The sequence below is a fragment of the Echeneis naucrates genome, chromosome 11, assembly GCF_900963305.1.
Source record: "Echeneis naucrates chromosome 11, fEcheNa1.1, whole genome shotgun sequence".
Lineage (NCBI taxonomy): Eukaryota > Metazoa > Chordata > Actinopteri > Carangiformes > Echeneidae > Echeneis > Echeneis naucrates.
Genome location: NC_042521.1, coordinates 9,201,230 through 9,219,045, shown reverse-complemented (window position 1 = coordinate 9,219,045; position 17,816 = coordinate 9,201,230). Strand labels below are relative to the sequence as shown.

General features: G+C 40.9%; 5 protein-coding genes across 6 annotated transcripts; 1 reads left to right on the top strand and 4 right to left on the bottom strand.

The window, feature by feature from the left end:
* Positions 1-732: 732 nt before the first annotated feature.
* lrrc14b (leucine rich repeat containing 14B) lies at positions 733-2,794 on the bottom strand. The gene is made up of 3 exons (XM_029514823.1): positions 2,519-2,794; positions 1,650-2,278; positions 733-1,405 (listed from the first exon to the last, which is right to left on the bottom strand). The coding sequence occupies exons 1-3, from the start codon at positions 2,792-2,794 to the stop codon at positions 733-735; spliced, it is 1,578 nt and encodes a 525-aa protein (XP_029370683.1).
* A 475-nt stretch (positions 2,795-3,269) lies between these two features.
* On the bottom strand, positions 3,270-9,075 carry LOC115051131 (protein naked cuticle homolog 2-like). Of its 2 annotated transcripts, none has more exons than XM_029514438.1 (9): positions 8,898-9,075; positions 8,782-8,808; positions 8,629-8,708; positions 5,804-5,858; positions 5,388-5,479; positions 5,143-5,238; positions 4,914-5,053; positions 4,648-4,787; positions 3,270-4,538 (listed from the first exon to the last, which is right to left on the bottom strand). In XM_029514438.1, the coding sequence occupies exons 1-9, from the start codon at positions 8,920-8,922 to the stop codon at positions 4,102-4,104; spliced, it is 1,092 nt and encodes a 363-aa protein (XP_029370298.1). In that variant the 5' UTR covers positions 8,923-9,075; the 3' UTR covers positions 3,270-4,101. The 2 variants fall into 2 exon arrangements, with proteins under 2 accessions (XP_029370298.1, XP_029370297.1); XM_029514437.1 differs by having other exon boundaries at positions 4,648-4,785; positions 4,918-5,053.
* A 416-nt stretch (positions 9,076-9,491) lies between these two features.
* On the bottom strand, positions 9,492-11,601 carry gatad1 (GATA zinc finger domain containing 1). Its single transcript, XM_029514560.1, has 5 exons — positions 11,127-11,601; positions 10,425-10,547; positions 10,279-10,338; positions 9,932-10,115; positions 9,492-9,853 (listed from the first exon to the last, which is right to left on the bottom strand). Exons 1-5 carry the CDS (start codon positions 11,304-11,306, stop codon positions 9,663-9,665), a joined length of 738 nt encoding a protein of 245 aa, XP_029370420.1. The 5' UTR covers positions 11,307-11,601; the 3' UTR covers positions 9,492-9,662.
* Positions 11,602-12,248: 647 nt separating this feature from the next.
* On the top strand, positions 12,249-13,996 carry chrac1 (chromatin accessibility complex subunit 1). Its single transcript, XM_029514839.1, has 3 exons — positions 12,249-12,472; positions 12,558-12,684; positions 12,938-13,996. The coding sequence occupies exons 1-3, from the start codon at positions 12,314-12,316 to the stop codon at positions 13,015-13,017; spliced, it is 366 nt and encodes a 121-aa protein (XP_029370699.1). The 5' UTR covers positions 12,249-12,313; the 3' UTR covers positions 13,018-13,996.
* A 64-nt stretch (positions 13,997-14,060) lies between these two features.
* Positions 14,061-16,430, bottom strand: LOC115051441 (uncharacterized). Its single transcript, XM_029514838.1, has 3 exons — positions 16,293-16,430; positions 15,200-15,758; positions 14,061-14,429 (listed from the first exon to the last, which is right to left on the bottom strand). The coding sequence occupies exons 2-3, from the start codon at positions 15,745-15,747 to the stop codon at positions 14,288-14,290; spliced, it is 690 nt and encodes a 229-aa protein (XP_029370698.1). The 5' UTR covers positions 15,748-15,758; positions 16,293-16,430; the 3' UTR covers positions 14,061-14,287.
* Between the last annotated feature and the right edge of the window lie 1,386 nt (positions 16,431-17,816).

Below are 17,816 nucleotides of genomic sequence, written 5' to 3'. Positions count from 1 at the left end.
CATGGATAAATTTGGGCCACAAAAGAGCCAGCACCATCACACACACACAAGACAGACTGTTGCTTCTCTGAAAACGAAATACAGATCTCAGCTCAACATTGAGCATGACTTGAGAATGGCAGTTTCATGCCTGAAAAAACCTGTTTTGAGAGGATGTGCAGTGCAAAACAGGCACATTGCAGCCACTAATACAGGGAAATTTCTCGTTTTTGTTTTTTGCACAGATTGCAAATGAAAGACTATTTCATTATTTGACTACTTTTTGTTTTTGATTCAAGATATCAGTTATGATGGCACAACTGCACTCTTATTTTCTTTTTGAACTTGGTGAAATATAATTTGTCAAGATTGTTGTTGGGGCGATAAGTTTGAGAACCACTGCTCTATGCTATCCATTCCAGGCCACTGACATGACAGACTGAAGCTATTGTGTTAAAATATGCTCTGTTGTAAATTTGTGTTGTTTACTTCAACAAATCCAGTTATATACAAAATTTCAATCAGAATAAATACTTAAAACATGTACAATAGATACAGGTAACAGAGTATCTGAGGCAAACATAAAGTAATAACGTGGTTGCAGCCGTAGCTACATCTTTTTGCTTCACAGCTGTTTGTTTCACAGACTTGAAGGTGTTGGGAAGAAAATAACTATCTGTCTCTTTAGACAGAATTAGAATTTCTTTAAAATCCTACGTCGTAACGCACCTGATCTTTCTTTGGGCAGCATCATTAATTACCTGCCTGTGATCTCCTGTTGTCCACGTCAGTTATGGTACCTATGAAGTTCCCAATAACATTATTGAAGGTTTTCAGTATAGATACTCCAAGCTCATTGCTGGTTTCATTTATGTCTGGATCATAGGCCCCTGTCAGGGGGGTGCACACCTCCACATTCCCCCTACCAGCTCCTTCCAGGATGCCCACCAGCTGGCTCCTGACCTGTTGGAACAAATCCCTGTTGTATCGGAGGATGATTGAATCATCAAGAGGATAAGTAACATCTTCAGAGTAGCACTCACGGGGAACTGGCACCTCTATGTACTTTAACTTTGGGAAACCTGTAGACAACATGGAGAATAACCTCCGCAGGGCTGCTGAGGTTAAAGGGTTTCCTAGGAACTTGAGCTCCTCCAGCACCTGACAGCAAGACAAAGAATTAGTGAAGGCATCCATGTGTTCGTCTTCGATGTTGCATTCTTCAAGGGCCAGGCTGGCCAACGAGGTGGAACAGCGGCTGAGCAGTTTGTGGAAAGAGGCGGCGTAAGAGGTGAAGATATTATGTCCGCTGATGTCCAGGCGGACCAGGGCCTCGCTGTGGAGGCTGTTGGCAAGGTAGGTCATGTCTACACGGTTCAGGCTGCAGTTGGCCAACTCCAAGCACTGCAGCGGAGTGTTGAGAGGACTGAAAACAGAAGAAGGGTGAAGAGAAAGTTCATCTGGAATGAAAAGGTCGGTGGAAATAACTGGCCCACAATTTTTGAACACAAAATTCTAATCAGTATTTTTGAAAAATAACCAAACTGAAAGATGTATTTGGTTTTTGGGGTTTGCATTTTAAGTGTGAAAGCCATGTTCATGCAGGACGGTCACCAGAGCCATCCATCATCAGCCTCTGTCACCTCATTCAGATGTGTCTGTTTACTCACTACAGCAGTCTTCGTAGGTGTCCAGTAAGAGTAGAGAATCCAACATAGAGCTCAGTCAGGCTGCTCAGCTGTGCCAGTAAGTTGCCAATGGTGGCCAGCAGATCCTCATCATCAAAACCCAACCACCTAATATCCAGCGCCCCGGCCGGCAGGGTCAGAGACTCTAATTTAGGGAAATCCACCTTGGTCAGCAGAACCTCCAGGTGTGTGGCGTTTAAGGGAACATTGTGGACCATCTCCAGCTTTGTGATGGACTCAGGTTCTGCTAGTCGAAGAACATAGAAAAGCTGCTTGAGAGCAAGAGAATCAGCACGAAAACCAACAAAACGAAGCTTCAGTGGGCAGTGTCGCAGGAGGACTAAGGCCTGAGCCACCAGCTCATAGTTACGGCCAGTGACAAAGCCGTTCAGACGTACATCAATGGATGTTTCAAAAGCAGACCGGGCCACATCACTGGCTTGCATAGCCAACATGGTCTCGTAGCACATTTGGGTCAGAAGCTGGGTTCTTGCCCATCGGCCCAAGGTGGAGCGACAGGGGCAGTACTGGTGCTCGATGTCTTTCAGAGAAGTGAGGTCCACCACATGAAGGCACTTAGCATAAGTTCTTGGAGGGGACAGCACATAATCCTTCAGAAAACATAGAGAGAGACAGAGCTAATCATGGCAATATATTGTCAAGGGACTATTTGGGTGAACTTACTAAAATTCCTGATCATTGTAAGCCAATCACAACTCACACAAGTACGTTTGAGGCAGTTGACTGAGAACATAAATATACAATGCAAAAGGAATAAAGAATTTAGAAAAACATGCACGGGCAATGTGAGTATGACCCGTGAGTGGGTACAGTGAGGAAAATGTAGGTACCTTTAATCCTAACAGAATCGCCTCAAGACAAAGCCGGCAGGTGCGTGAGGTGAGGTCCATCTGACAGTCGAGCGTCCTCCCCAGGACCTTTTGTAGGTTGAGCTCTGGAAGAGGCCATGTTTGGACCAGAGCACGCAGCAAGTCGGCCTGTTCATTGAGATAGCAGGCCTTGAAGAGAAGTGGGTAGAGATTGAAAGGCACAGAGCTGAGGTTCTCCAGGGCAGCTGGACCAGTCTGTATGAAACCCTCAGCAGCCAGGAACCGTAGAGACTTCATGCTTCCAGCTTTTCCTCGCTGCTTGTCGTACCAACAGAGCTAGATTTCTTGGTTGTTGAGCTGTTGACAAACAGCTCTGCACATCAGTGTTTGGCCTCCTCTGTTTGCTGCTTTGTTTTTGGCTGTCTGCGTCTTGTGTACTTGTCTGGGACAGGGCTTACTCAGTTAAGCAGGAATGAAGCACGAGGGTCTCATGGTAGGTTAGGGGTTTGAGGATATTTATAGAAACAGCTGTCTCACCTCCTTCGCTGGGCCATGGCGTCTATTTGCAGCTTTTGTCAAACAGATAAGCAGGGAGAACATTTGATTGCTGCTGTGGAAACCTGCCAGTTTTCACAGAACTGTGAACTGATACTCTACACACAAGAGATGGAATCACCAAAAAATGAGGTTTGACAACAGAAATTAAACAGCAATATATTAATAATCCAACACAGATATAGTATGTTTGTTTTGTACTTCAATTTAATTGGTGATGAGTCAATTTTTCCACCAATCTGCTTCATAAAAATAACTTACCATTCAGGTAAGTAACAATAACAAGCATTCAGATGCTTACATTGTATTATGGTCAAATGAGGCTTCTGCCAATGAAGACATTAAAATGACAGATTCCTTCTGATCTGAACGTCAGCACAACACTGATAAAACCCTGTGTTGAATGTGGTTTCAAACACCTGAACTATATCCTGGAACATTACAATGCATGTATTGTGCCACTGCTGTGGAAAAATATAACTGACTGACTAAATGCTGTCACCAACATGAACGTCAAATTCAAAACTACTCATTATCCATAAATATATTTTTCAGTGATTCTCACATTTTGTCCAAAATTAAACATGTTATCATATCAGAATAAACGGATTTTCATGACAGACACATACTGTGTGTTAATATGCACATCATCTTAGTACCTTCAAACAGAGAAGACAATAAAACACAATACTGAATAGTTCAACTATACGGGCACCATTTACTTTATACATACTCCACTTCCATTGTATAGGAAAAGGAAATTTACCTGAGAGGAATTAATCGGTCTAAAGCTCGATAAAGTTGTAACTCAGAAAACAGTAAACTGAGTTTGCAGGTTTTTGCCAGTGCAATCTGAAGGGACTTTGCTTGCATCAGATAGCAGCGCTTTAGCCTGATTACACAACACTGTGATTATAATGTACAAGAGGTCATTTAAAGTCTGTCTAAGTAGTTTTTTATGCTACCAAACTGCCCGTATCACGTGACTTTACCCTCTAATATCACCTGAGCTGGAATCCAGTGTCATATGGTATGTGTTTGGAATGCGTTTATGTAGGGTGGTAGTGGTGGTGGTGATGATGATGATGATGGTGGTGCTTGTGCTCGTGATGGTGATGGTGCTCATGTCTCTGAGCCAGAGGAGTCCCACAGGAGGCTTGATGGTTATGTAGTATCTCTGTGTCTTCGCCTGGCTGGACCTGGGAGCCAGGATGTCTACAGGAGGCCGGTGCATCTGATATCCTGGAGCGAACCCTCTTACTGTGGGTACGCACACTATGCGACTGGCAAAGATGGCCATGCAATCTGCAGGACCTTGCCTCTCCTCTGCTCCTGTTCTTCCCCAATGGCATGTGTTTACTTTTCAGGGAATGAAGGATGTAGTGACCTCTAGGTGACTCTGGGAAGGTGCAGCTCTCTCTGGCCACCACAGAGCAGTGCTGAAGAGCAGAGTGAACTTGGTGTGTGGGCTCCTGACAAGGAGGCTCTGACAACAGAGAGGAAATACTGCTTCAGTTTGAAGGTTTTCCCAATGAAACAAAACATGAAGTGAAATATTTGCATTAACTATATCGATACAGGAGGAGTGTCTTTACCTGTATTATCAAATTTAGAGGAGTAGTTTTCAATGCCAGCAAGATCCAGGTAATGCTTCCTGCGCTCAATGTTTTCATCCTCACAATAGCGTTTCCTTATTGGGCTTCCTACCTCCTCAGACACACTCTGCTTCTTCCCTGTAGTTGAAAATATGGAAAAAATTATTAATGCTGTAATCCTGGTGTCATCGTTCCGCTATTTTGAATACATCAACTTCTTGGCACAGATTTTCCACCACAAACAATCCTTATGGGTTCAAGAGAATTTACCTGTTTGGAAACTCCTGTCTGGGGAAGCTGAGGGAGATACGGCTAATTTGATCTTCAGGTGTGTGTTATCACCACAGGGCGGCTTGACTGATTCCCTCAGAATGTCATACATGGACTGTATCAGAATGGACATATCCTGCAGAACACGTGCATACACATTGTGCATCCACACACAAGATACTTTCATTTTGAATTATTTTGACAACAAAGATGAAAGCATGCTACCTCCTTTGTGACTTTGCCACAGTTGTCAAAATTGTACAGTTTGAAGACCCACTCCTGCCGCAAGTCCTCTTCAAGCACCATGTCGCACTGCGTATCCTGTACATGCAAATATTATGAGAGTAACAAGTTACTGCAATTGATGTTCAGAGCAGTAGTTTGACAGATCAGCACACTACAAATATGCTGAACCTCTATCACAGACAGGTTTTAATCTGTAGGTGAGAAGCATCAAGACAAATACTAACGCCAGCATTTCTTTTCTTGTCCTTTGTCTGTTTATTGAGCTGGAAGCGGTTGTCCTTGTCCTTGTCAGGTGTCTTCTTTGGTGGCATTACGACTAAACAACACATGGCTGGATTGTGAATAACAATAATCAACAGGGCCAAGACTTGAGAGTAGCTACAATCATATTTGTTAACATGTCATTCATTTTTACTCTTCATTTATCTCCATGTTATAAGCTCTGTTTTCAATGAATGTTTGGCAGAGTGAAAACTGAAAGTTAACTGAGAGCTGGACATCTAAAGGCCCGAAAATTTTCACATAAATAAAAATGGTGCACCAAACCGAATGTTAAACTAAACTAATAGAAAAACATGAAGACCTTCCAATTATATGAAAGCAAGCAACATCAGTGCGATGCATGCCATTGTGCTCTTACCCTTGAGGTTGCAGTTATGGCTGAATTTGTTTTCCTTCAATTCTACATACAAGTTCTGTGAGAAGGGAGACACAGAGCACATGTTAACAGAGGCAGGGGGAAAGAAGAGAGGAAGCAATTTAGTTATTTTCAAGTCCCATGAGAGTTGGGATGGTTATCCAGACATGAACAAAGCTAAACAATTCTTAAATGTCTGGGGTTTAATACAAAGCTTCTATAGAAACACCACTGCTGTAATAATCATTCATCAACTACATTCAATATGCATCTTTCTGAATGATACCTTTTGTTAAAAGCATCATAAAGGAAAACGTATTAGATTCCTAACAATGGGATCAACCACACTCTCAAAAAATTTGATTTTATTAAGTGGTCAACATCCAAAATAACCAGCATATACAATGAACAATGCTGTCACATCGATGGGATGAATCATCCATACTATATATACAGTATCTGCTTTTCACACTGCAAAGCAAGAAAGACATTTTTATCTCTTAAGCCAACAATATGTCAACAACATCACATAGATATTCAGGCAGATGCAGATGCAGATGAAATTATAAGATGATCCCCATGTGCCGATTCACAAACACACATACACTCAAAAGCCACAAAATTAGTTTCCTGGAAATCAAATGCCAAAAAAAATTCTCTCCACACCCATTTCTGTCTGCACGTCACGCTCAGCCTACTGTGAAGCTTTGATGGCGGGTGGAATAAGGAGGAGTGATGATGTAGGTAACACAAATATGTGCTTCGCCTTGGTTCACAATTATAGATGTTATTATGACATAATTGTAATTGTGGCATGCAAAAAAATAAAAAATAAATAAAATAAATAAAAATAAAAAAATTTATTGCGTAAGACATGATTTGTACTCTTAAGTACAATGAAAATGTGAGTTCCTTCTCTAAACAAATGGAATTTTTTGATTTTTGTACACAGAAGAAAAGCAGCCACTCCTAGTCATTAGTTATGCAAGATGTTATGAACCTGACACATGAAGAGATTAAAATCCAATTTTGTAAATGTTACAATGTTTCTTTGTTTTATGAGCACAAACACACACACACCCATTTAAGACAAACATTATACCAAAGCAAACAGGTTTGTGCTTCTAACCCAATTGATGTTGTCCGCACCTGATCCTGTATGACTAGTAATTGAAAGTAAAAAGGGAGTTAATTTGGGTCTTCATTTTTCACAGACCACACAGACTCGTAAATTATCGTCAGCAATACACCAAGATGTCACTGCTAAATCAGGCGGGTATATATGTACCAATGAGTAACATGGGACCAAAACTTTAAAATTGCGTTAACTTTCAAAAACCTTACTTGTTGAATACTTTTTAGTGTGAAACACCACCAGGAAACTACTGTACGTGTACAGACATGATTCTATGGGATACAAAAAAATGCTCATGCTACACCAAGAACTAAAACAACATAAAATGTTTCACACAATGAGATGTCTCTGCCATTACAGTTTACAGCATTGGTGTCATGTAGTGTCAAACTATATTAGCCTGGAAAATCTAATTACATGAAGCACCCTACTATTAACAAGCACAGAACCTCCACCACAAAGATTTAAACAACTTGGCAGAGCTGACAGCTTTTTCCAAACTGTACGACTTTCCAGACGTTTCATGTAGCATGGTACAGATCAGCCCGCCACCTCCAACACTTTAGGAGTCTCAAAACAACAAAACTGGTTATCACTCATGTCAAAATCTCATAGCTTCAGCAGCTGTGCTGAGGGATTGAATATTTAGCGGGAAAGTCACACTGGCATGTTGGCTATTTAGCATAGTATCATCAAGTTGGATGTATAAGTGAGTTTGCTGCTCCAACAAGCAAGCCTCATAAGCAAGCGTATAAAGCATCGGGCATTTACTTTCACAACTAAATCAGGTTACACTAATTGAATCAGTGCGTTAATATTTATTATGTCACTCACTTTAACAATCTTTAATGAATAAAATGAAATAAAGGGAACATCCTCTTTGGATTATAAGATTTCTCAGAAACCAAGGTCCAAATCTGACTGCTTCATTAATGCTAACAGTCTGCATGTGATGCCATTTATGCAATCAAACACCCCTCCCCACATCATTTTCCTCTTCCCCCCACTGCCTCAGATTCTGTCTGGCTGAAAGCAGTACCAGATGTGGAGTTTTTTTTTTTTTTTTTAGTGAGGTGCCATATAAAGAGCTTGCTGTTTGGAGAGTGGGTGGCTGTGCTGCACTTCACAGACTTGGACGACTCTATAGAGATGGAGGAGGGCGGAAGAATAAATATACAGCTACCTCCAAACACCTTTTATGTCTTTTGGATGTGATGTTAGCAAATACCTTTTGTCCCTGAAGCTGACTTCATGTAAATTAAGTGGCTGGTGCTGTAATAAACCAGCGTGACAGGGCTTCTCCTGTTTTTGTTTTTACTTGCTGCTTGTTTTTCTGCAGTACTCGCAGGAACAGACTTCTGTGGGTAAACCCGTCTGATGAGCTCTCTGCCTTCAAATAATCATCATTTGGTTTTACATAAATTCAATTCAAAATCACGTTGTGTAATTTATTCAGAAAAAAATATGCATGTTGATGGATTAACATGAAGGAAAAGCAGTAGTAACTAAACCAAAAATCACATATTGAACCTCTGGCTGTTATTGTCATATTAACAATAATATTTCTCTGGCTGGGAAAATACCTGAGGTGGTTGCTCCTTGAGTGTATTTTTATCTACATCTGGGTACATGCTGATGAATAGGGTAATACTGAATAATGACAGAAAAATAAGAATGAAATGAAAAATTCTACCTCTGTCAGTTTTCCCTTATGAATGTGAATCCTTTCCAGTTCGCCTTGACGTGTCAGCACACTGGAAGCTGGACTACCACCTGCAATTTCAAAAAGCACGTTAACATAAAATAGCAATGGAAATATAAGACACTTTTAACTCGACTCTCTTACCTTCGGGTCTCTGTCTGTGTTTCAAAGCTGTCAAAATAAAGAGAGAACAGTGAAGGCTATGTGGGATAATATACCACAATACTCCATTAGAGACTCGATTTGATGCCATGTCTCACCAAGTTTGGACTGGAGTTTGCCCATCCTGCTGTTCTTTTCTATCCGATCCAAAAAAATAAAAATAATAATAATAAAATTCAGATTCCAGTAAATCGGTGAAAAAATGGATCCGGCGTCGGTGTAACAACATCCATTTCCCGGCTTGGGCACCGGGTCACTTTCTGCCGCACACAGGGAACTCTCTCCGACGAGCTGAAGCTCATTTTGACTGAAGAGTGTCGAGGCAGAGCGAGAGTATTCACCGCTGCGCACTTCCTGCTCTGCTTATACCCTGGGACAACCAACTGTCACTGTACTATAACTGTTATAACTAAAAAAAAGAAAAGGTACTTTGGATCACATGTGCGGGTAGTTTTAGTATATGTGTATGTTAGTATCCTTTATGTTTACGTAATCATACTAATGCAGCATTTTGGCATAAACTTAGTCCATTTACACTCTTCCAAAAGAAGAATATCCACTATGCAACCTTACAGTAGATCTCTCAAAAGTCACAGCATACAGCAACTCTCATAATTGTGTTTTTTTTTTTTACACAATCAGACACAAAGAAAAAGGTTTTTATTTTTTATATTTTTATTACTAAATGTAAAATGAATATTCCAAAGCAGAAACATTTTTGAAATGTGTGTACATCTGTGTGTCAAATTACAACTTTTCTGATGTAATAGGTGTAGTTAACAACCTTTTTTTTCTCCAATATATTACATAAATGTACAAAAGTCTGTTTAAAAGCAAAAGGCAAAGTCCTTATCATAGTCCTGTTAACTGCTGCCACCCACAGACTCTTTGACAGTGAGGGCTGGTGTGGGTCCTATGTGGGTCCAGATGTAGCCTTTTTCTGGTCGGATGGGGATGGTGGGGAATGGAGAGCTCCGGGATTTGAAATATTCAGATGGAGCGTGGCAAACAAACTCCAGATACTCCATCTTTCTGGGCAGATCCTCCTCTGGACCTGGAGCAAAATAAGAGACAGTTCCTACAAAATGTCAAGGGTTACAATGTCACACAGTTCTCATTTCTCGTTGCTCACCAACAATGTATGTTCCAGGATCAAACTGGTCCTTTGGGCTGGCCTGAGTCGGGATTAGCCAGGTCAATGCTGCGCTCTTTTCACAGTACTGGTCCTGAACAAAGCCTCGAATCTGAGCATAGTACGACTTCCCATCCTCCTCATCTGTTACTTTGATCACATCTCCAGTCTGGTAGTAAACACCCTGTTGGTACAAATAGAGAGTCTGAGGAGGACTTCAGTCTGATTTCTCCTTTTATGTATAAAAAGCACAAAGGTCGAGTACAACAGTGCAGTAATTAAAACTCTGATAAGTTGAAGATATGAGCAAAAAACTACAATTATCTTTGCTTAGTAACACACAATACCTTATAAAACACTGATTCTGAGGTGATTATTGTTGCAACAGATTCTGGTGCTTTGATTGGCTGAAAAGAGAAACACACACATGGCAGTCAGAAACCATAAACACAAGAATATACTACACTGACCTATGAAATCCATTTTGGCTTACATTTTTTAGTTTAAATATGTGTCTTCTTCCCTTTCCCTTTGTGGACACTTTCTTCTCAGATGCAGGAGCTTTGTACTTGGTACTTCTCAGCCGTGCAGACCTCCTGTGGATCTCCTGCTTTGACTAAAAACAAAACATAACACACATTAGGCACTTAGCTTCAGATTAATGTGATTTGATGATTTTTTTTTTGCCTATAATTTTCTATTATAATGTCCCAGAGCTTCAGGTGACCTTTTCCTCTGTGCTTGGTTTGCCTGAGCCACCACTCAAGAAGACAAATACATATATACAGCTGAGGAATAGTAATTTATTTGGGATTTACTTTCAAAATACAACAGTTACATCATTAACTCATGTCCTACTACTCAATGGACTGATAGCCTCTTGTGTCCTTGACTCAATCTAGTTAAATACCTACAAACCCAGACACTCTTCCTGAGATGGTCCATATCCCCCAAAGGCCATCAAGAAGGGATCCTCCTGTCCTGTATTCATCGCCTTTAGTAGTCCCAATTTTTATGATAATGACTTCACCAGTTTATGTTACTCTGCTGCTAAGATAAACAAGTTACTTGTTCAAAATGTAAATAACTGAGACGTACAATTTCAGCAGAAGTAGCACTGGGGGGTTATATTTCAGAGTAGGGGTGGGTTGTCACATTTTGATGGTCCAGAGGAAACCTGCACACAGTAACTAACCTGCTTGCCCCCGCCATTGCTGGGCTGAGCGCTGGAGGACATGGAGGGTCCAGATGCTCCGCCGCTGCTGCTCTTCCCTGTGCAGTTGTTACACAGGATCTCTCCCTGGTTTCCTTTCTTCCACATGGACGAGGAGTTCGTCTTGCAAACGGCGCAGCACGGTTTCAACCCCAGCGGCATCGTCAGTGCTCACAAAACGACGCCAGGGCACAAAGAAACTTGTTCAGGGTCCAACAATGAGTAGAAGCTGCTCGGTCGGCTCCTGCTCTCTGTTTGTCATCGATTTGAGACGGAGCCTCCTCCGGCCGAGACTCCCGCTCCGAGCCGCTTGTGTTCTCTCTGCTACGGCCGCACTGCAGGCAGCCAGCCGAGACACCCGACTACGGTCCGGAGCAGCATCAGCATTAAAACACAACCCGGTTTGTTTGTTTGGATGAACAGATCACCGCCATTGCTGAGCGCCACTGTTTCTTCTTCGGCGACGTCCTCTGTCATCTGCTCTTCTTCGCTGGTGGAAATGTGTGCAGGCACAAAAACTCCAGAGCCAACACTGGACCGGAGGCCACCGCTCACGTTTACTCCTAATGTGCGGCAATAGAGCTGTTTTAGTTACTTTATTTTAACTTTGACTATGATATAGACCGAGGTTTTTGATGGAAGTAACACCTTTTTTAATATACACATTTTTACAGTGAAATTGTTTTTGCTACAAAAATATTTCGGCACAGGACACAACAAAAGACATTGAATTAAAATTATACACAACAAAAAAAATCCCTGAATAGTTTTCCAATTATTTTATTCAATGTTTGTTATGTACTCTTTAGTGTTCATATATGTATGTATTGATCATTTTCTCAATACTATGTGGCCGGAAAAGTGACACAGATATAATTACCGTACCGAAGATCCAACCTGAATTTTGTGAAGCTACACACACACACACATATATGTGCTAGTTTTTATTTCTGACATGAATTGCACCATTGTTTTATTATTATTATTATTATTATTATTATTATTATTATTATTATTATTATTATCATTATTATTATTATTATTATTACGTGTTTCCGGTCCAGCAGGTGGCAGTGATCCAGATCAACAGCTCCAAACCACCACAGAAGAAGAAATGCGTCGCGTTCAAAACAATACTTGAAGTTCCGGCAGTCTGGCGCCGAGTCCTCATGAAGATGTCTCAAAACAATCCCGACAAAGACGACCAGACGTCCGGCAGTAAAAAGACGATCTCCCTGCCCATCTCCAGGGTGAGGCTGATCATGAAGAGCTCCCCGGATGTGTCCAGCATCAACCAGGACGCCCTCTTCCTCACCACCAAGGCCACAGTAAGACGCTTTGATGCTAACGCCGCTAGCTGCTCCAGCTTTTCGTCTCCATTTCTGACACGACTTCTTTTTATTGTTGTTAAAGGAGCTGTTTGTGCAGCACCTGGCTGTCTCCTCGTTCAATAACGGGTCCGGGAAGGAAACCAACACCTTGTCCTACAGCGACTTGGCGAACACCGCAGAGGAGACCGAGACTTTCCACTTCCTAACAGGTGGGACCCGGACTCAGCATGAAGGATAGGATGGGCTTATCCTGCCGCCTGTCAGTTTGTTTAGCCACTTATGGTTAAACCTAAGCCAGCCTTAACAGCCTAGTGGGAATTGGACGTTCCTAATTTTCAGAACAACTCATTCACATCAGTGGCTGGACTGAATATAATTTACTCCTCTCAGTATAAGTTAACGGAGAGTATCAAATGCAATAATGAGCTAAATATGATGTGATAATCTCTTTTTATATGACAGATATCCTGCCAAAGAAGATCTTGGCTCGAGATTACCTCAAGTCTTTGGAGGAAATGCAAGAGGAGGATGCAGACTTTTAGAAAATATACTGGCTGCATTTCACATCCTGACCGTGTGAAAGTTCTTCCATTCTTTGGAAATAAAATTAGTGGCAGAAGAGACAACCTGAGCTTTCTCTGTGCTTTTAAATACATTGATGAAATTGAGTTGTAGAGCTTGTAAGAAAAAGCTAATGGAAGTGTATTTGGAAGTGATGTCACACAGCTAATGTAAAGTTCAGTGAGGACTCAGAGATCAGGTTTAAACACACTAAGTCTCAGAGGGAACTTGAACTGTTGTCCCGCACGTGTTTCTGTGATAAATTGGTGATAGCAGGCAAACTTTGTCTTAATGGCCTCAAGCAGCTTTGGATGACTCTTAATGCAGTCACCCCTAAAGTTCTCTCCAGAACTGTCTGGGTCTGCAAAAGTTATATTTGTTGCTTGAATATTTTTCAGATTTCATGGCTGTATTACTAAATTGTCTTAAAAGATTCTCATTATCTGGCCCAAATGTATTCTGAATTTAGTTAGTGATGCACGCGAGAAGGAATGAATTTGTTTTCTGTTGCAGCATGCAGGTTCCCATCATGTAATAGACCAAGGATTCATTCCACACAGCTGGAGCACAGATGTCTCAGCTCTCAAGTTATTGCCTTGAAAATATGTGAACTCACTATTTTACAGATGCTGTTAAGCATTGATTTCCAAGTGATGTCACTGATTCTAAATTGATTCTTTAGTTTTTTAAAATATGTTTGTGTTGTGAATATATCATCACAAATACTTGAATGCTCATCAAAAGTACAGATACCTCTCTTTTTCAATTAAATTACAGAAAATGCTGTGTTTCTCCAAAAGTGAATTCACACTCCCCAACAGAAGTCAATATTTGAAGTATATATGTATGTATATATATAACAGCTGACCACCTTTCAAGGCATGCTTGTCATATATTTGCTTTTTGCATTTTCTGTTTAGATTTGATATCAAAATAAAGTTAAACCAGTTGCTTATTCTTTTTCAAGCTGTTTTACTAGAGTCTATAAATGTGACCATGAAATCCCCACATGGAACATGTTTGCAAACTGCTTTCAAATAATGTCATGTTTATTTATCTGCAAATTTCAGGTTACATATTTTACTTTTTTAGGTATGTAAGTGGAATAATGTGCTTATCAAGTGTGTAGTCATCATAGTACAGATGGACATGATCCTGAGCATGCATGCATTTGCTACACTGTTATACAATACATTAATATATAAATACAGTTCACATAAGAGAGGAGGAGACAGTGGGTCCATGACATGGTCACTGTTGGGTGAGTTTGTTGATTCGAAGCTGCATATTAAGCAGAGTCTGCTCTAAAGAGGAAAACTGCATCTCCAGGTGATCAGCCATTTGATCTCTTACACTGATTGTGTCTCTTGTGTTGGCAAGTCGCTCCCTCATGCTGAAAGGGACAACAAACACAAGTAAAATAAACACACAATTTCAAGGATTTGTGACTATCGAAGTGCAGTGAACGTGTTCTTGTCAAACCCTCATCGCAGCCAGAAGTTGACAGGTGACGACTGCAAAACACTAGACATGAGTCAGCTGTTTGTCTGGACTGTGTTTTCACTATTACGTTTTTGGCATTCAATCAGTGTTTCAGTGAGCAAACTAAGACTGATGCAACGGACATGATTGCCTCACAACTACCCTGCACTATTTTTTCCAATATTTTTATTGCATTACTTCTGTGAATAGAAACTCAAAGCGGTGTGATGTGATCTCTGCAAAACATGGTTTCAAAGTCGGTGTGTGTAAATATAAATACGTAACATAAAACCAACCCACTTACGACTACACCTGCTCATATATATTATTAAAGAAGTCATGAGGGACATCATCACAGTACATTCACTTACATGCTGCAGCATGTTTATTTAATGGAATCTGGGTACGGGAAGAATACTGCATTGCAGAGTCACTGTCTGTGTCACCTCTTTTGTGGTTGTAATGGCTGTTGGGCGATTTTTATAAAAAGGGACTGGATTATTTACCATTTATTTATTTATTTATTTGTACATTTATTTATTTACAATATGCATTGATTTGTTCTATTGATGTGGAAGCTATCGCACTTTTTTGTGTGTCATAGGTAGGCACATAGCTTGTATCTTTTTTATTCCCACATCTCCCCACATAATAAATATGGCTTCTTGGGGTATTTCCTACCTTGTGAGGACTCCCTGCTCCTTTCCTTCTTTCCTCTTCTCCTCCAGTGACACAAACACCTTCTCCATGGTCTGCATAGTTTCTACCACACTCAGGTGGTCTGAGTGGATGCCCTGCATCTCCTCTCTGGCTTGGTGGTCGTAGGAGAGCCCTGTCTCTTCCACCCCACTGGAGGTGGACACAGCCTGCAGGGCGGCCCTGTTCTGCAGAACAAGCAGACGGGACTTGGCGAACTCCTCAGGTCCAGCTATGTTTTCCCAGCAGATTGCAGGGGATGGTGGGAGCCAGAAACGCTGGGAGCAGTTAACGGGTTTTCCAGGATCCTCTGTTATGAAGGGGCTGTCGGCAGGGAAGCTGTTTAGCAGGTGCAGAAGAGACGATCCAGAGCCCCACTCCCAATCTTCCAAGTCTGATTCCCCTGACATTTCTTCAGAGGGAAAGGAAGGAAGGGGAGCTGGTGGTCCTGCACCATCTGCTGGGAAGTAGACGCCCAACAGGAGGCAGCTGGTCAGGCAGAGCACAGCCCTGCTTAATGCCCCCCAGAGCATCTCTAAACTGGCTGAAACATCAAATTGAAACCAAGATCAGACTTACACTGAACAAGTCTCTTCCTGCAACAAACTATTGTTTTATTCACACAACAGGTCAAACAAAAGGAAACACAAACCCATCCAGTTACAGGACTGGCGGTTTTGTGTATGGAGATTTTAATGGGTCAGGAAATATCTACTAGTGTAGTAAGTTTGACAGTACAGGAAAATCGTGATTTTACCTTCAAATTAAAAGCGTAATTTATGTGACATTTAACAAAACTAAGTAAACTCGTCAAGCTCAATTATCCACGAGTACGTATTTTTCCTTCGACAGCAATTCATCTATTTCATGAAAGCTGCAGACTAAATGTATGTTTTATTGCGGATTTTCTTACCGGAAGTTTGGCTTGCATTTTGGCAAGCGCGCTGAGTTCAGAAAATAACTGAGCCGAATTTTTAATCCATATTTTCTAACCCGCACAATAAAAAAAAAAAACACTACTTTCTAAAAGATCCCCAAAAGCTTCTCTTTTGTCTTAATAACCATGAAATAAATCTACCTTGCACAGAAACTCCAGCGACGATCCGTCTGGGAGCTGCGACCGTCCGGTGTCTGAAGTCGTCGGAAAAAGTGAGTCTTTGGCTGCAGCTTGTTACATACGATCTGAATCACTTTTACTGGCCCGGTAACACCACAGTCAGGAGAAAGACTTTTTTCCCGGAGTCTGTGGACAACAGGAGGGAAATTTGATTTCATGCTTAGAGAGAGACTGTCTTTGAGCATTTTTGTGACATAGACTTGAAGATTGAAGAAGACACTTTCTTCTTCTTTTCTTTGGCAAAACTGTCAATTTAGTGCCTTTTTTTTTGTTTCCTTGAAGTATGCTGGTGAAGCCTGAATTGAGTGGTTGGAGGTGTGATGAATCCTGGAATTTATGAGCCATTTTACAATGTCCTCAACAAAGCAACACTCTTGAATTTGGCCCAATTTTAATCCCCAAATCCTCTCAACATCAAGCTGATAGTCATGGATTGATACCGACTTCTATAAGCATCATGCTGTCACTCTGTTTTGAGCACAGAGATGTGTATTGGTGCAGGGAGAGCTTGTGATTAAAGTAAATTATTGGCTTTTCTCTGGTGGGTCTGTTTCATGGTTAGGGAATGAATTTATTCAGCCAGCAGTTTACACGCTGACATAAGCAGCGAGGAATGGAAGACATAATCTGGCACAAACATGTGAGGGTGTTGTAATTTTAGGGGAAGAATGGACATGGGACAAACACCAACCTTCAAACATGCAGACTAACTCTTCTTAGGATGAAGTGTAGTACATGAACCAATTTATCTTAAGGAGGGTGGAACCTAGAGATGTTCCATCACATCACTGCAGCCCTGATCCTAAACTGCTGGTTGGTGGAAACCAGATGTGGCTCTCAAATCCTGGTAATTAATTCCAAAACGTTTTAGACAGTTTTATTCAGATGAGGATGACTGAGACACTTTTGGAAATGTGATAGATGGTAGAGCCAAGAAATAGAAATAGAAACAGAAACAGACTAACAGACTGTGCAATCAATGCATGAAAGTGAAATACAGTCTTTTCTAGATAAAGTGCATATTTATCATGAATATCTTTTATTATAACATAAAAAATGTACTCTTGCTAGCTCCATGTTAGCATGTTTTAGCATTTCACCTCAGCTGATTTTATGCTAACTACATTTGACATACCCAAATTGTCTTATTAACTTAAATTAGTGGTTTTAAATGCTGTTTTAATGTCCTTTGGATGCTGTGCTTTATGCCTCTAAAAAGCACTTTGAATTACCTTTTATGTGAATGTTGCTTTATGAAAAAGGCTGCCTAGCCTGTTAAGTGAATTTAATAGAAACAGTAAAAGAGAAAGGCAGCTTCTTGAACATCTGACAACACAACTGTGTTTCCAAGAATCAAAAACTACAAGTCAACTCTAACTCCTCATTAGACTAATTTCTCAGCATGTGAGGAGGACAACATGTCAAGTTTCATTTTTATGTTTCTACATATTCGATAAAACATGTGGGAACTAACTTGGTCAGGAA